Source organism: Littorina saxatilis, linkage group LG3 (assembly GCF_037325665.1).
Source record: "Littorina saxatilis isolate snail1 linkage group LG3, US_GU_Lsax_2.0, whole genome shotgun sequence".
NCBI lineage: Eukaryota > Metazoa > Mollusca > Gastropoda > Littorinimorpha > Littorinidae > Littorina > Littorina saxatilis.
In genome coordinates, this window is record NC_090247.1 from 40,642,950 (window position 1) to 40,657,743 (window position 14,794).

The 14,794-nt window shown below is 41.9% G+C and overlaps 1 protein-coding gene across 3 annotated transcripts in view; it reads left to right on the top strand.

Annotated features, from left to right (window-relative positions):
- LOC138962353 (uncharacterized) overlaps window positions 1-14,531 on the top strand; it is a 196,312-nt gene extending 181,781 nt beyond the window's left edge. The window contains exons 36-41 of one of the 3 annotated variants that reach the window (XM_070334138.1): window positions 2,875-2,955; window positions 4,948-5,025; window positions 9,281-9,450; window positions 10,027-10,089; window positions 11,262-11,402; window positions 12,725-14,531. In XM_070334138.1, coding sequence (XP_070190239.1) covers window positions 2,875-2,955; window positions 4,948-5,025; window positions 9,281-9,450; window positions 10,027-10,089; window positions 11,262-11,402; window positions 12,725-12,932 — 741 coding nt within the window. In that variant the 3' untranslated portion in view covers window positions 12,933-14,531. The remainder of the gene's footprint in view (window positions 1-2,874; window positions 2,956-4,947; window positions 5,026-9,280; window positions 9,451-10,026; window positions 10,090-11,261; window positions 11,403-12,724) is intronic. The other 2 variants (XM_070334139.1, XM_070334140.1) reach the window with 2 other exon arrangements.
- The last annotated feature ends 263 nt before the right edge of the window (window positions 14,532-14,794 follow it).

The window sequence follows — 14,794 nt, forward strand, 5'->3', positions numbered from 1 at the left end:
TTCAATTACCTTTGGTCGGGCGTCAATCCACGATGACGACCTTGAAGTTTCAAATGGAAGCATGTTAATGTGTAATTCACGTGTTTACCTGCATACCTCAGTACGCGCAGCCTCACCAGTCTTATTGTTGTTCATCAGTACATTAAAATGTGTGTGCACCATACCACTAACAGCATATGTAATATGACTCATCTCCATTCCTCTTACCGCTAACTTTTTTCTTTTTTCTTGTGCTTCTCACCACTGAAGCTGAGAAAGCCTTGTATACTCGCCTGTAAACACACAAACAAGTGTTTATCCACCATTGATAATTATAAAGTACAAAAACTCACCGTTGAATTTCAGTCTGGTCATTACTAACATTTTCCATTTTGTATGTTTCTCACCGCTGAAACTGACCTAGTGATGTAGACTCCTGTCATAACAAAAATGCGTTCAAATATCACTTATTATCACACGTTACTTAAAGGCACAGTCCTTCGTGTTAGAACACTTCGGCTCACTATCTCAGATCTGCCCAGGCATATACATGCTATTCGAACATCCCTCTACTTGAGAACACACCAAAGTCGACATCCCGTTCTGTCCAGTCTTGTGCAACTGTGCAGAGCGGGAAAGAATTGATTTTGAAAGTAATGACACTTTTGACAGCTAGGTCAGAATTCAACAACAAAAATCCCACAGTTTACACAGAAAGCTACTGTGCTGTTGAATTTGGTATGTGCCCAGTGGATGCATGGTTTTACCCCACGTTACAGCCTTGACAGATCTGATAAGGCATTGGTAAGCCGAATTGTTTTGTCGGGAATGGCTGTGCCTTTAAAACAACCCGCTGAATACCATTCTGCTCCTGACTAACCTTTTCAATGTTGTCGGTTTCACGCCATTGACGCTGACACAGCGTTGTAGACCCTCCTGTCTTAACACAAACCCCAATAAGCACTGAAATGGACGCAAATGGTTCCGATCACGTAAGCTCTGTCATATTTTCATCCCCCTTTCTCCCTTGTATTCTCCTTTTTATATTTAGTCAAGTTTTGACTAAATATTTTAACATCGAGGGGGAATCGAAACGAGGGTCGTGGTGTATGTGCGTGCGTGTGTGCGTGCGTGCGTGTGTGTGTGTGTGTGTGTGTGTGTGTGTGTAGAGCGATTCAGACTAAACTACTGGACCGATCTTTATGAAATTTGACATGAGAGTTCCTGGGTATGAAATCCCCGAACGTTATTTTCATTTTTTTGTCATGAAAATCGATTTTTCGCAAACAGATTTAAAATTGATTGAATCGTATTCTTCATCACATTCTGAATCTAAACATATATACATATGTCATGTTTACTCTTAAAATGTGATCACAATTAACGAAAATAGATTAATTAGTCTTACAATTAAAATTTAAGAAATCGATCCAAAAATGATTTCGTCTTATTCTTTATCATTTCCTGATTCCAAAAACATATAGATATGATAGGTTGTATTCAAAACAAGCTCAGAAAGGAACAAGAATACAGAAAAGCGCGCTTTCCTGCTTAGCACAATACGCTACCGCGCTAATCTGGCGTGTCAATATCACTATGTTTTGCACGTGGAAGGTGAGCAATTTCCTTCACGCGGGGATTGACGAAGCTGTACTGTCTTAGTGAAAAAATACAGTGCGTTCAGTTTCATTCCGTGAGTTCGACAGCTTGACTAAATGTAGTAATTTCGCCTTACGCGACTTGTTGTAATCTATCTTCATTTGCACCCGACTTGTACTTATTGCACTCCAGCATCCCTGAAGTTGATTTACTTCTCAAAAATTCGCCTGATGGCTATTGCACTAGTGTTATGTGATTGCACTGCCAGAGATGCACTTCCTGCACCAGTCCGAAGAAAAATTGTAATGGCATTTTGTGTGCATGGGAATAGAGCGATAGTTTTGCACATGTGTGTCTGTTCCTTGATTTTACTCGAAAATGTGCGTTGGATGAGACCCACCTTGTGACTTTCAGTCCTTAGCTGCTTGCACACAAAAAAGGAAAAAAAAAGGTTGCGTGTGTTTGGTTGGCTGGTTGTTTGAGAAACGTGTCTTTGTATAATCGTGTTTTGTTTTGTCTTAAAAAGGAAAGAGTGTGTTGTTTATTACACCCCCGGTATAGGGGTGTGTATAGGTTTCACTCGATGTGTTTGTGTGTTTGTTTGTGTGTTTGTGTTCGCATATAGATCTCAAGAATGAACGGACCGATCGTCACCAAACTTGGTGAACAGATTCTATACATTCCTGAGACGGTCCTTACAAAAATTGGGACCAGTCAAACACACGGTTAGGGAGTTATTGGTGGATTAAGATTCTACAAGGACTTATATAGAAACATATTCATGGTCAAAGGGAAATAACCTTCTCAGTTGGTGGCAGTGAGAATGGGTGCAGTGAGAATGGTTATTTCCCTTTGACCAACGGGGGTGTTTTCCTACCTGCGAGGAATTTCTTGTTTCATTTGTTTTCATTTAATTTATTACTCCATTGCTGGGAAATTTGAGTCACTTCCTCACAGTGGAAATTAAGCTAGCAGTAACAAGAGTCACGCTACCCTGGTGTGTGCGTGTTTAGGTGTAATGAGTCACCTGCACTTACAGCAGAATGACCGAAGCAAATGTGGTGACTCGGGGGTGCGACATGGATACCGTCTCTGAGTCTGCACATAAAGTGTGTGTGTGTGTGTGTGTGTGTGTGTGTAAACAGGTGTCTGTCGTTACCAAGGTTTAATGAATATTGCTTTTATCCCACGCAAAACTTGGACAGATCGGAGGTAGAGCAATCCTTAGACGACTAAAAATGTTGTGAAAACGTTGTTAACACAAACTTACATGTGATGTTTTTCTTCTTGATGTAGACTCGGAGACGCAGTGAGGTGGCGCTACCTCGCTTTTTCGGCGGTGCAGGCAGTCCTTCTCTTCACGTCAGTTCTTCCATGGTCAGTGTCAACCTTAGTTACTCTTTTGTGTGTGCAACTTATCCTCACGGTTTTACTGGCTTTCGTTTTTCAACCAAAGGCTATACCTCTTTGTGTTCTCATTAATGTTCCTTAAGGTTTTCAATTTCTCTCCTGATTTCTAACTTATTTATTTCGTGTATTTTTCATATTCTTGTCTGCAAGAATGCCTGTCTGAAAGCTACTTGAAAAAAACTAAACTTTGGCTACTAAACTTTTATACTCCTCGCTTTTAATAGTCAGGATATTCAGAATGACAAAAACGCATCTTGTGACTCAACCAGCGATGGACTTGTATGTCCAATGAATAATGCTTTTTTCCATGCGCGCCAGTTCTTTTAACCGAGATATGGTGACACATTATTAAAAATGCCTTTTGTGTTCTATATATAGTCGGTTGCTGATTTTCTTAGCCGATGGTTGGCAGTGATTATTTGCTTTTCTTACGGTCTGGAGTAACTGAAAATAAACGAGGAAAGCTTTCTGACACATTCTTTCAGACAGTTTCATACGCACTATGTGGAATCTCCTGTGTACTTTTCTTCTGCCCTCTTGTTTGAAATTCTACTGGATTTTTGCCTGTCCTATTTTCTCTCGTTCTTTCAATGATAACATGTCCTTTTATTTATTTTGTTCGTTATCTGTCAGATCTGTTTCAACAAAAATATCCTTTTATTTTGTTTTTCCCTATTCCTTTCAAATTTAGTGAGATTTTCGCTTGTCCTATCATTCTTTCGTTGTTACCTCTTTGGTTCTTACAACGATCACAATGTCCTTTGAATAATTTCTTGTCTAATCTATATATATATTCAACAAAGTTTTTCTTTTAGTGTTTTTCATTTCCTGTCTGATCTGTATAACAAGAGTATAGTAAGAGTCACAGTTTCTTGAGCAAGAGACGTCGAGTAATACAGATGTGAAAGATTTATTTAGACTATTTTACTTGTTGTACACGTTTTAATGTTTTGTACTTAAAAATGCTCTGCAGTGAAACCCATGAAACGTTTTTGTAAAGTCTAAATCAGTAAATGTTGATTTGAATTTTAAGATGATCGCACACATTTTGTGATAAAAAGTAGTTTGTCGTGCTTTGTAGGCTGACACCTTAATTTGCAATGATTTAGCCTTCTGCTTCATGCATGATTTTGTTATTTCATAGTAAAGAAGAAATATTTTACCCAGCATCATTGTTATGAACCGGTGGTACTTTTGTTAAACTTTGTTCGTACCCTCAAAATCTTTTCCAAATTTGCATTGTTAGATTGCTTGTGACTTGTGCATGTCTTCTGAAGGTTTCACTCTGTTTTGCCTTTCCAGAATATATGTCCTTTCTCTTGGCCTTCACCCAACCCCGTTCCTTGTACTTTCGCTCCTTACAGCCCAACAATTGGATCAGTTGCGAAAAAAATTGCACCTTAATATATGACAAACATCAAGAAAACGAAACAAGCAAAAATTCAATGGAAAATAAATTGACGTGTGCCTTTTACTGTTGCAGATGATCCTTGTAAAACTCTTTTTAAATTGCGAATTTGTATTAAAACAGGACACACACAAAAGACTATTCGATCACTGGATAATTTAGGCTATAACCTGATGTGTGTCTTCCCGTTTTCTTTTTCACGTCTGTATTTGTTTGAGTTGTGCTTTGCCAAGTACTAACACTCTCATTCTGGAAATCAAAACATCATAATTCACTAATAACATATCGAAGCTCCTGTGTTTTTTTAACGCTTCCATATTTAGAAAAAGTATTTATTGCATGAAAACTACTTTGTCATACCTAAAGCATTTTAACATTGCATGCCAGCTATACTACTGCTGCAAGTACTACAGGGGCATTTTTAACATTGCATGTTTGCTACTGTTTTTACTACACAAGTTATGGATTCATCTAGCTTTTTTCTAGCTACGTGTGCCTTGTACTGTATTTGACCAGTTTTTTTGCATGCTGTTTCCTTCCCTGACTTATAGGAATCAGGTTTTCTGTCGGAATTGTCGCAGTCGAGTCTCGGGTCGGCTTCTAAACCATCTTTCGCGGATAGCCTGGAGGTAAGTAGATCTCTCTCGCTCTCAGCTCTTGAGAAATGTAACCATTTTTCAGCTGGAAGCAGTTGCAGAGAGAGAGGTAAAATATACCCCATTTGCCTCCCTCCCTTAGGCTTTTAGATGGAGTGTGAAAATATTGTTGTACTGTGAAAACTGCATACTGCAGGTATTTTTGGTTCGTTTGAAGAGAATCATGGATCTTGCTGCTCATTGTCGCATCCATAGTGGAAAGTGTGTCCGAGTGAATTTTGCTAGAGAGGTTCCCACTTTGTTTTTGACGATAATACTATGCGCAGGTGCTACAAGAATAATATATGAAAAGAGTCTGTTGCGTGCTTCACAGTCCACATTGCTGCAAAGGGCGACTTATACAAACCGGAACATGAGTCTCAAGCAAGCAAACATAGCAACAGCAAAGGAGGAAATAAGAAAATGAATCCGCTGATATAAAGAAATTCTCCTCGATGTCAAGTTCGCTCGTCCTTGCGTATGATGTAGGATGCATAATATAAGCGCAAAAGGCAAGAAAAAAGGAGGCAGAAAAAAAAGAGAATACATCAGCTAAAAATGAAGATTTCCTTCACGACGTCAAGTGCATTTATCCTCGCGAAGCATGAGCAAATGGATTTGTAAAAAATAAGGCGCGAAGTTAAAGGAGAAAAAAAATGAGGAAGAGAGACAGAAAATAAATCAGCTAAACTAAGGAATTGTTGTTGTTCTTTTGACGTCAAATGTGTTTGTCCTCGCGTACTACATAAAATGCATAGATAGCATATGAGTGCACAAAAGAAGCGCATTACAGAAAAGAGCAGAAAAGAAAGCCAGTGCGTAGACAATAAGAGCACAGAGTCACGATAGATTGTTTTGGGGATGTTGTACATGTCTTCGGGCATTCTTCCCACGTTTTGCGGTTGTTGTATGTTTATGGTAGAGCTCTGATAGTCTGTAGCAGGTATTAGACGCTTTCTTGTAGACAGTTTGATTTTTTTTCTTTGTGTGATTACCCCTTTCCCTTTGAGGAATCTATTGTAGGTTTGAATTATGGCTCTAAACCTGCTGTGCAATCTTGCGTAGGAAGAGTAGTTCATAAAGACTGACCTAAGCGAATTAGATTATAGAACTTCACCAACATACCAATATGATTGTGTTAAAACATCATCGTATACTTAAAAAAAAAGTTTTTTTTCCCGAATCGCATTAACGCGGTTTCTTCTTTTGATTAGTTTGTTATTTGTTCTACCAGATATTGATAGCACAGCTGCAGCATTTGGGTTTGAACTGTTATCACTTCACAAACAAGCAAAAAACAAGTTGGAACGTTCAAATCATTTATTTTTTTTAGGCCACCTATGTTGAGGGGGATTTTGAAGGAGGAAAGCTCGTGTCTGTTGCTGTTAGTCAAAGTGGCCATTGAAGAACCCCCGCAATAAAAGGTCAAGTTTGACTGGTGTCAATTATGTCATAGCGTCATAGGTATCGCTGTATATCAGTCTAAAGGCTGACATTATACAGTGGTATATGAAACAATGAGCAAAGGGCAGCTGTGCGTGATGAGAAGGTATACATGGTTTGTAGACAATGCTAGCGTGTACCAGTAGAGAAACAAACAATAGCCTTAAGGCCATTCCTCAATTTTCCCTCATTTAGTCTGCTAGGAGCGCATCAATTCGCAATCTAATCGACCCATATTGTTGGCTTGCTAGAGGGTCAGTGTTATTGTAGAGATAAGTTTATTTCTCCACTTTTGCATGGTGGGTGTTTAACGTAGTGAGAGTAGAAAAAGTGTTTCACGTTTCCTTCCACTTCCAGGTTCCTTTGATATTGTTTACCCTGGGGGTAATTCTCCTTGTGAAATGTGGGATTGATTTGTTATTTTACAGTCAGTGTCAATTTTTAAGGGTTGAATTATTTAATTTACTGATTAGCTTTGTATATTGCTACACGTTAAAGGGACAACAAATCTTGGTGTAACGTTCACGTTATGACTTGACATTGTATACTGTTCAAAAAAAGAAACGCATAGTTGCTACTTGCCAAATTTGTTTTATTTTTCGAAAAAATTAACAGAAAATCCAATATTTAGATTATTTGTTTGAAATTTGGTATGGACACAGTTGAATGCACACACAGTTCATTTGCATCTTCAAATCAATCAGTCAATCAATACGATTGGGTGCCGAGGCTGTCAAGTCAGTAGGGGGTGTGACTGCCTTGAGCAGCAACAACTGCCCGGCACCTTCTGGGCATGGACTGGATCAGATGCCGGATATCTTGCTGTGGGATGGTGTCCCACTCCTCCTGAAGTGCCTGCAATAGATCGCGGTGATTTGCCGGCGCTTCTTCTCGCCTGCGCACACGTCTGTCCAATTCATCCCAGAGGTGTTCTATCGGGTTCATGTCTGGCGACATGGATGGCCAGGGAAGCACCTGGACATGGTGGTCGGTGAGGAACTGGGTGGTGAGTCGTGCTGTGTGCGGGCGAGCGTTGTCCTGCTGGAATATGGCATCCTGGTCAGCCAGAAGAGGAAGGGCGTGTGGGCGCAGAATTTCCTCCACGTATCGCTGGGCAGTTATGCGCCCTTGGACGTGCACCAGGGTGCTCCTTCCAGCGGTATTGATCGCCCCCCACACCATGACGCCTCCACCACCATGAACGGGTGCCTCATCCACACAGTTGGGCGCGTAACGTTCGTTTACTCTCCGGTAGACCCTCCTCCGACCATCATGTCGCTGGAGCAGGAAGTAGGACTCGTCGCTGAACCACACGTGTCTCCAGTGAATCCGGACGGTCCAGCGAAGGTGCTGGTTGCCCCACTGCACTCGGTTCTGGCGATGGCGGCGGGTGAGGACAGCTCCTCTGTGAGGTCTGCGAGCTCTCAAACCAGCTTCATGCAGGCGGTTCCGCACGGTCTGGTCCGATAATCGGTGTGGCCCGGGGAGAGCCTGGACAGAAGATGAGGCCGACAGGAAACGATTCCGGAGGTGGCGGAGCCGTATGAAGCGGTCGTGAGCAGCAGTTGTCGCCCTTGGTCTTCCCGCTCGTGGCAAGTCAGCAACGGAGCCAGTGGCTTGAAACCTGACCCACAGTCTACTGATGGTGCTCTGGGACACGTGGAAGTGCCTGGCGATTGCACTTTGACTTTGGCCTGCTTGTAAACGACCCAATGCAATTTGGCGGTCTTCTCTGCTCAATCGGGCCATCTTTCGTCGCTGAATTGTCGTCTGATTTCTTTGTGGCGAACAATCCGCTTTTATGGGTTTTGGAAGACATGGTGAGAGCTCAATATTCCCCGAGTTTCACGAGATTACACTGAAGCATGACGAGTGGTCATGCCAAATGAGCAATTTTGACATTGTAGCCACTGATAACGCATGCGTCACGTGCAGAGCTCACTTGTGGCAATGGACGAAAGGTCGACGACCAGATAAACATTTTCTGCAGTTTGGTGGATATCCTTGTAGCCATATAACTAAATTAACCAAATATTACAAGCTATGCGTTTCTTTTTTTGAACAGTATACATGCAGTCGGGAATATCCGTTGGTGTTGGTTTGGTGATGGCTTGGGAGAGGTTAAACAAATGAGGGTCATTTTGCTGGTTTTGCTTACATTTTGATTCTGATTGGTTTTATGTAGCTCGAAGCTGTGTCAGTACTGAAAAATGAGGGTGTAGAATTCATTGAACGATTCGCTTGTAAACATGATTAATCTTGGTGTATGTATTACAAGAAATGATGTATGTCTTTGTCTTCTTTTCTTCTTGAGGATTGTATATTATGTCAACAACGCGAAGTCTCTGTGCTGACCTATTTTACGTGAACAGTATTTCCATAGCAATTTAAATAAACTGTTTATTACGTATATTTTTTGCATTGTTTTGAAGCTTTTTTGTCAGGGTTTCATGCTTTTATCAAGAACGTTAACTGAACATTATTGGGGCTTTTGTCTGTGTCTGGCTAACTCGGAATATACTGTAAGTCTACGGAGCTTTGTATGTATATACGATCATTAAACCTAAAACTGACTTGCGAAGCATTAATACCGGGAATTTCTTGGGTGCTTCATGAAACCAAAGCAGGGGGAAACACGTTATGCCATCTTCGGGATGAAAGTTGCTGTTTGACACATCAGTTAAAACATAAATGATTAAACATAATCTCTGAGGTAAGTAGTCGATATAAGCATTGAGACTCGTGTAAAGTGTCATTCGGAGAACGATCACGAGTATAGTAGAACAAGTTGTTTCACTCCCTGCAGGCACCTATGCAGAAGTTCCAGTCGGCCACAGCCAACATGGTGATACGCAATGTGGTGACCAACACCCTACGTCGTGCTTCATTGGAGAGACAGAAGAACCTGTCCGTTCAGTCCTCCACAACCTCCTCCACGTCCTCCTCCGGGCCCTCCAGAACTAACTCTGTGGATAAGTGAGTGTGTGTGTGTGTGTGTTGCACGATATTACGATGTGTTATGATTAATTTTATTTCCTCGTTTTGTGTATGTACTATTGGTATTGTTGCTACAGTTTTTACCTCGACCGGTTGTACAGCACTTTGAGCAGTATATCCTTGGATGGAGTGCTTTATAAAGTCATTAGTCATTGTATTTATAGAGCTGTTTGTCTGTGGAAATTACGTGTGAAGTGAAGTGTTGATGTACGCGTGTCAAGCGTTCACAATAGTGCATACAATGTTTTGTAGGTTATTTTCCTGAATGATATCTGATGATGACTGGAATCATCTTCACAGGATGGACACATCATATTATAATCTTAATCTAGTATCCCATTTCCTTCCTTCTGTTTCGGGTAAAGATTCTCATGTTTTTCACAAATGGAAGTAGTGAAGGGTGTTTCTGCGAATCCTTTCCAAATGAAAATGTAGATAAGGTTCCTTGTATTGTTCAGAATCAGTGTTTGACCTTGTCATCATTTTGCTTTTGTATTTTTATGTATTTATTCCTTCTTGTTAATGCTTTTGCATGTGCTGCTTTGTTTTCAACAGGCCACAAGATAAAGAAGAATTGAAGAAACAGCATTCACAAGAAGAGGAAGCCTTCAGGCAAGGGTAGGTCAAACATTTTTGACTCACATGCGAAGCAAACGTGAGTCTATGTACTCACCCGAGTCGTCCGTCCGTCCGTCCCCCCCGTCCGTCCGGACGTCCGTCCGGAAAACTTTAACGTTGGATATTTCTTGGACACTATTCAGTCTATCAGTACCAAATTTGGCAAGATGGTGTATGATGACAAGGCCCCAAAAAACATATAGCATCTTGACCTTGCTTCAAGGTCAAGGTCGCAGGGGCCATAAATGTCTAAAAAAACAGCTATATTTCCCATTTTCTCTAATGTTTTTGAGATTGAATACCTCACCTATATATGATATATAGGGCAAAGTAAGCCCCATCTTTTGATACCAGTTTGGTTTACCTTGCTTCAAGGTCAAGGTCACAGGAGCTCTTCAAAGTTGGATTGTATACATATTTTGAAGTGACCTTGACCCTGAACTATGGAAGATAACTGTTTCAAACTTAAATATTATGCGGGGCACATGTTATGCTTTCATCATGAGACACATTTGATCACATATGATCAAGGTCAAGGTCACTTTGACCCTTATGAAATGTGACCAAAATAAGGTAGTGAACCACTAAAAGTGACCATATCTCATGGTAGAAAGAGCCAATAAGCACCATTGTACTTCCTATGTCTTGAATTAACAGCTTTGTGTTGCATGACCTTGACCTTGGGTCAAGGTCACATGTATTTTGGTAGGAAAAATGTGTAAAGCAGTTCTTAGTGTATGATGTCATTGCTAGGTTTAGCTGAAGGTCAAGGTCATGTAAAGGTCAAGGTCAAGCATGTGAGTCGTATGGGCTTTGCCCTTCTTGTTTTCTTTATCTTGATGAGTCCACTATATATTCTGATATATGATGTAAAATTCCTAATTTTGAACTTGAACATGTTCTCTTTTAAATGGTGTGCCCTTGTTGAGACATGAAGTACACCGTGAATTGCAATCTGCTTTATTTTACATGCTGTTCAGTAAAATGTGTATCTGCATGTTCTAGGGTGATCTTAAAAAATGTCTTGGTGTGGTCCTACACAATTTACAGACATGGCGTTGACAGTCACACACACACACGCACACACACACTCTGACAAATCCAAGAAATTTCTGGAATTAGTTTTATGTATACATTCTTCAAAATAGAACATTGCAAATTGTCTCCTTCAGATACGAGAAGGGTCTGAAGGAGACTCTGAGCCGTGAGCTGACGGAGCTGCGAGACCAGCAGACCAACATCAATGGCAACCTGGAGCAGGTCATGGACCGTGTGGAGACTCTGCAACAGGAGGACAAGGAGGAGTCAGATATGTGAGTCAGCAAGCTTCCACAACTATCCCATCTTTGTCCTGTCCTCTTACTGTCCTTGCCCTATCCCTGACTCTGCTTCAGCCCTAACAGTTCAGGCCCTCTCCCCACCCTACCCTCTCCCTGCATTGGCCCCTGTCCTCCTCCCTTTCATGGCCCTGTCCTCATCCCCGTCTCGGCCCGACACCTGTTCATATCTCTTCCCTATCCTTTCTCCTCCCTGACCTGTTCCTGCCCTGCCAAGGGACGAGGACAGAACAATGCAAGGAGGAGGACAGGGACAAGGAAATAAAGGAAAGGAAAGGAAAGAGACAGAAACAGGGCCGGGCCGGAACAGGGATTGGATAGGGCAGGGACAGGACATGAACGAGGACAGAGCAGGTACAAGGACTGCCCTGTTCTCGTCTCTGTCCTGTCCCAGTCCCTGTTCTCGTCCTTGCCCTATTCTCGTCCCTTCTTGTCGTCTTCCTTGTTACGGTCCTCATACCAGCGTATCTTCACCGATACGGTCTCTGCGTATCTTCACTGGTCCTCGTCCAGGCCCTGTCCTCTTTCCTGTCCCGGCCCAGCCCTCTTCCTATCTGTGCTCTCGTCTCTGTCATTTCCTTTCCCTTCCCTGTCTCGGCCCGGGAGGAGGGCAGGGACGAAGACATGGCAGAGACGAGAGCCTGTCCATGTTCTTTCCTCGTCTCTATCCTCGTTCCTTTGCCTATTCTCGTCCCTGCCCTGTCCTCAACCCTGCATCAGACTCGCTCCTTTGCCTATTCTCGTCCCTGCCCTGTCCTCGTTCCTGTCCTCAACCCTGCATCAGACTCGTTCCTTTGCCTATTCTCGTCCCTGCCCTGTCCTCGTTCCTGTCCTCAACCCTGCATCAGACTCGCTCCTTTGCCTATTCTCGTCCCTGCCCTGTCCTCGTTCCTGTCCTCAACCCTGCATCAGACTCGTTCCTTTGCCTATTCTCGTCCCTGCCCTGTCCTCGTTCCTGTCCTCAACCCTGCATCAGACTCGTTCCTTTGCCCATTTTCGTCTCTACCCTGTCCTCGTTCCTGTCCTATCCTCATCCTTGTTGCGGTTCGAAACGAGTTTAGGATAGTGCAGGAACAGGACAAGGGGGGGATGGGGGGGAGGGCAGGGCAGGAACAGGTCGGGGACAGAGCAGGGAACAGGGACGGCACATACGGGAGAGGGGGGGGGGGGGGTGGGGGTGGGGCAGGGAAGGTACAGGGACATAGTCGATAGACAGAAAAACGACCGGGTCAGGGAAAGGGTGTTGAGTACTTTTTCAAAAACGTTTTTTTTTTTCAATGCACGCTTCTGTTTTTCAGAGACGAAGCAGTTTCCAAGCTAAAAGACGCTGTTGTGAAAGTACGCCTTTGGATATCCAACCCCAACTGGCACACGGCCAGCCACACACTGAGAAAGATCGCAGCCGGCATCATCTTTCTCATCGCCATGATTGTCGTCATCGTTACGTTCGTTCCCCTTGTCCCCGGAAATGTGGAACTTAGGAACCACGGGAAACCCGCGCAATGACGACAAGATAAAACTATTTCCGTGTGGCTGGATGAACTTCAAACGGGTGTGGTTGAATGTTGTTAAGGAGAAAAACCTGGGCTGTTATCTCCGAATGTGTGGTGAACATGTGTGTTGCACACGAACATTGAACAGCAGTTGAGTTCTTGAATGTGAATGCCTGGGCAGGCTAAGCGAAAACCAAAGGGTATATAATTATAGCCAGATGTACTGTAATGTCCTAGGATCTGTGGTATTACCCCGATGACTGAATGATAGTGAGTGAAAAACAATTGGAATAGATTCAAATTGTGTCTTCTGTGTGACCAAGCATGGAAACTGAAGAACTCAAATGTAACTTCTGGTGGTGGACAATGGCTGCGGCACCGTTTTTTGTCACAATCTTCAATGATTCTTGACTCGGGGCCTTGAATGTAGATCCTTGGAGGGGAACTAGGGGATAAAGAAAAATAACAACGCTAATCAATTTTAGTGGGTAATTAGATTTTGGGAGCAGACTAATACGTTTTTAATGAATCGCTAAATCACCAGTCGAAACCGTAACCAGTCTCCGTAATGGAACAGTATCATTGTTTCGGGGAGAGTTCAAATTCAAAAATTTGCGACAATCAATAAAAGCAATTCATACAAGGAATTGACAAAGAATAGTGAAAACACGCGTAAAGAAGGCAGATAATTATGGCTTGAGCATAACGAAATTCAGGTATATTCATACGCGTCCTCATACTGTAATGCAATGACATTCTTTTGAATCGCGGGTGTGAACAGTGCCCTTACAGTTTGCAACTGTCAGACACGGTAAGTATTCTCGTTCGTATTAGATTTAGAAATTGCAGCCAAAATCTTGGACATTTTACTATGGATAAAAGGTGTGATAATGTGGAGTGGTGCTGCAATGAAAAAGCTGAGCAAATCAAGAGACATTTACGTTTCGCCATAAACATTATGGAGTGGATGAGTGGTGTGTTGACCGTTCCTCAGTTTTCGCAATGGAAAACTACTTGTTCAACTGACGGTGTTATATCCATAAAAGAAGATGTGCTAGTACATTTTGTTCTATCCATAGAAGAAGATTCGCTAGTACATTTTAGCAGTTTTTACATGAGGAATAAGCATTAAATTAAGTGTTCACGTCCTTCACAATGATGAACTGATCTTTTGAAGATCTTACATGATAAAATAAGCATTTAAAGGATCATAAGTGTTACGTGATCACCTCCTATTAAATGATATACTGATCTTTTAAAGAATCTGGCTACCTTTAATACCACTAAAATCCTGACAACATGAGTACCATAACAGTACGTTGAGATGCTGAAATGTAAAAAAGTATTCGTGACTTGTTCCTGTGATATGTATGCAGTGTTTTGGCAAATAGCCTCCTCTTCTCATTCCCTCTAGCATCTGTTCTCTTTCTCTTGTATTTCTCGGTCTTAGTCTGATCAGTTTTATCCTCCTCGCTTTATTCTTTCTTTGTGTTTGCTGTTTGTTTCTTGTTACTGAGTTCAAAACATGTTCAAACCTATTCTGAAAATGCTTCCAATGTTAAACTATGTTGTGCTGCAGTCAGCAAGCAATAAACAGTTTATGTTCATGAAATATGGCATTCCTCTGTGTGTGTGTGTGTGTACTTGCACCATACAAAGAGATACAAAATTTTTTTTAAATCTGCTGTACACTACATTAGTAATCAATCAAAATATAGCTTCTGCAATATAAACTGCGGCTAATCTCGTAATGATAACGTACACTATTAGGACCGTCGTCAATTCACGATTAATCATGTACATTTTTGAGGCAAGGTCATGCAGCGGTCACCCTCACAACGTCATGATTTTTAAAAGACACGTGAACAGCTAAAT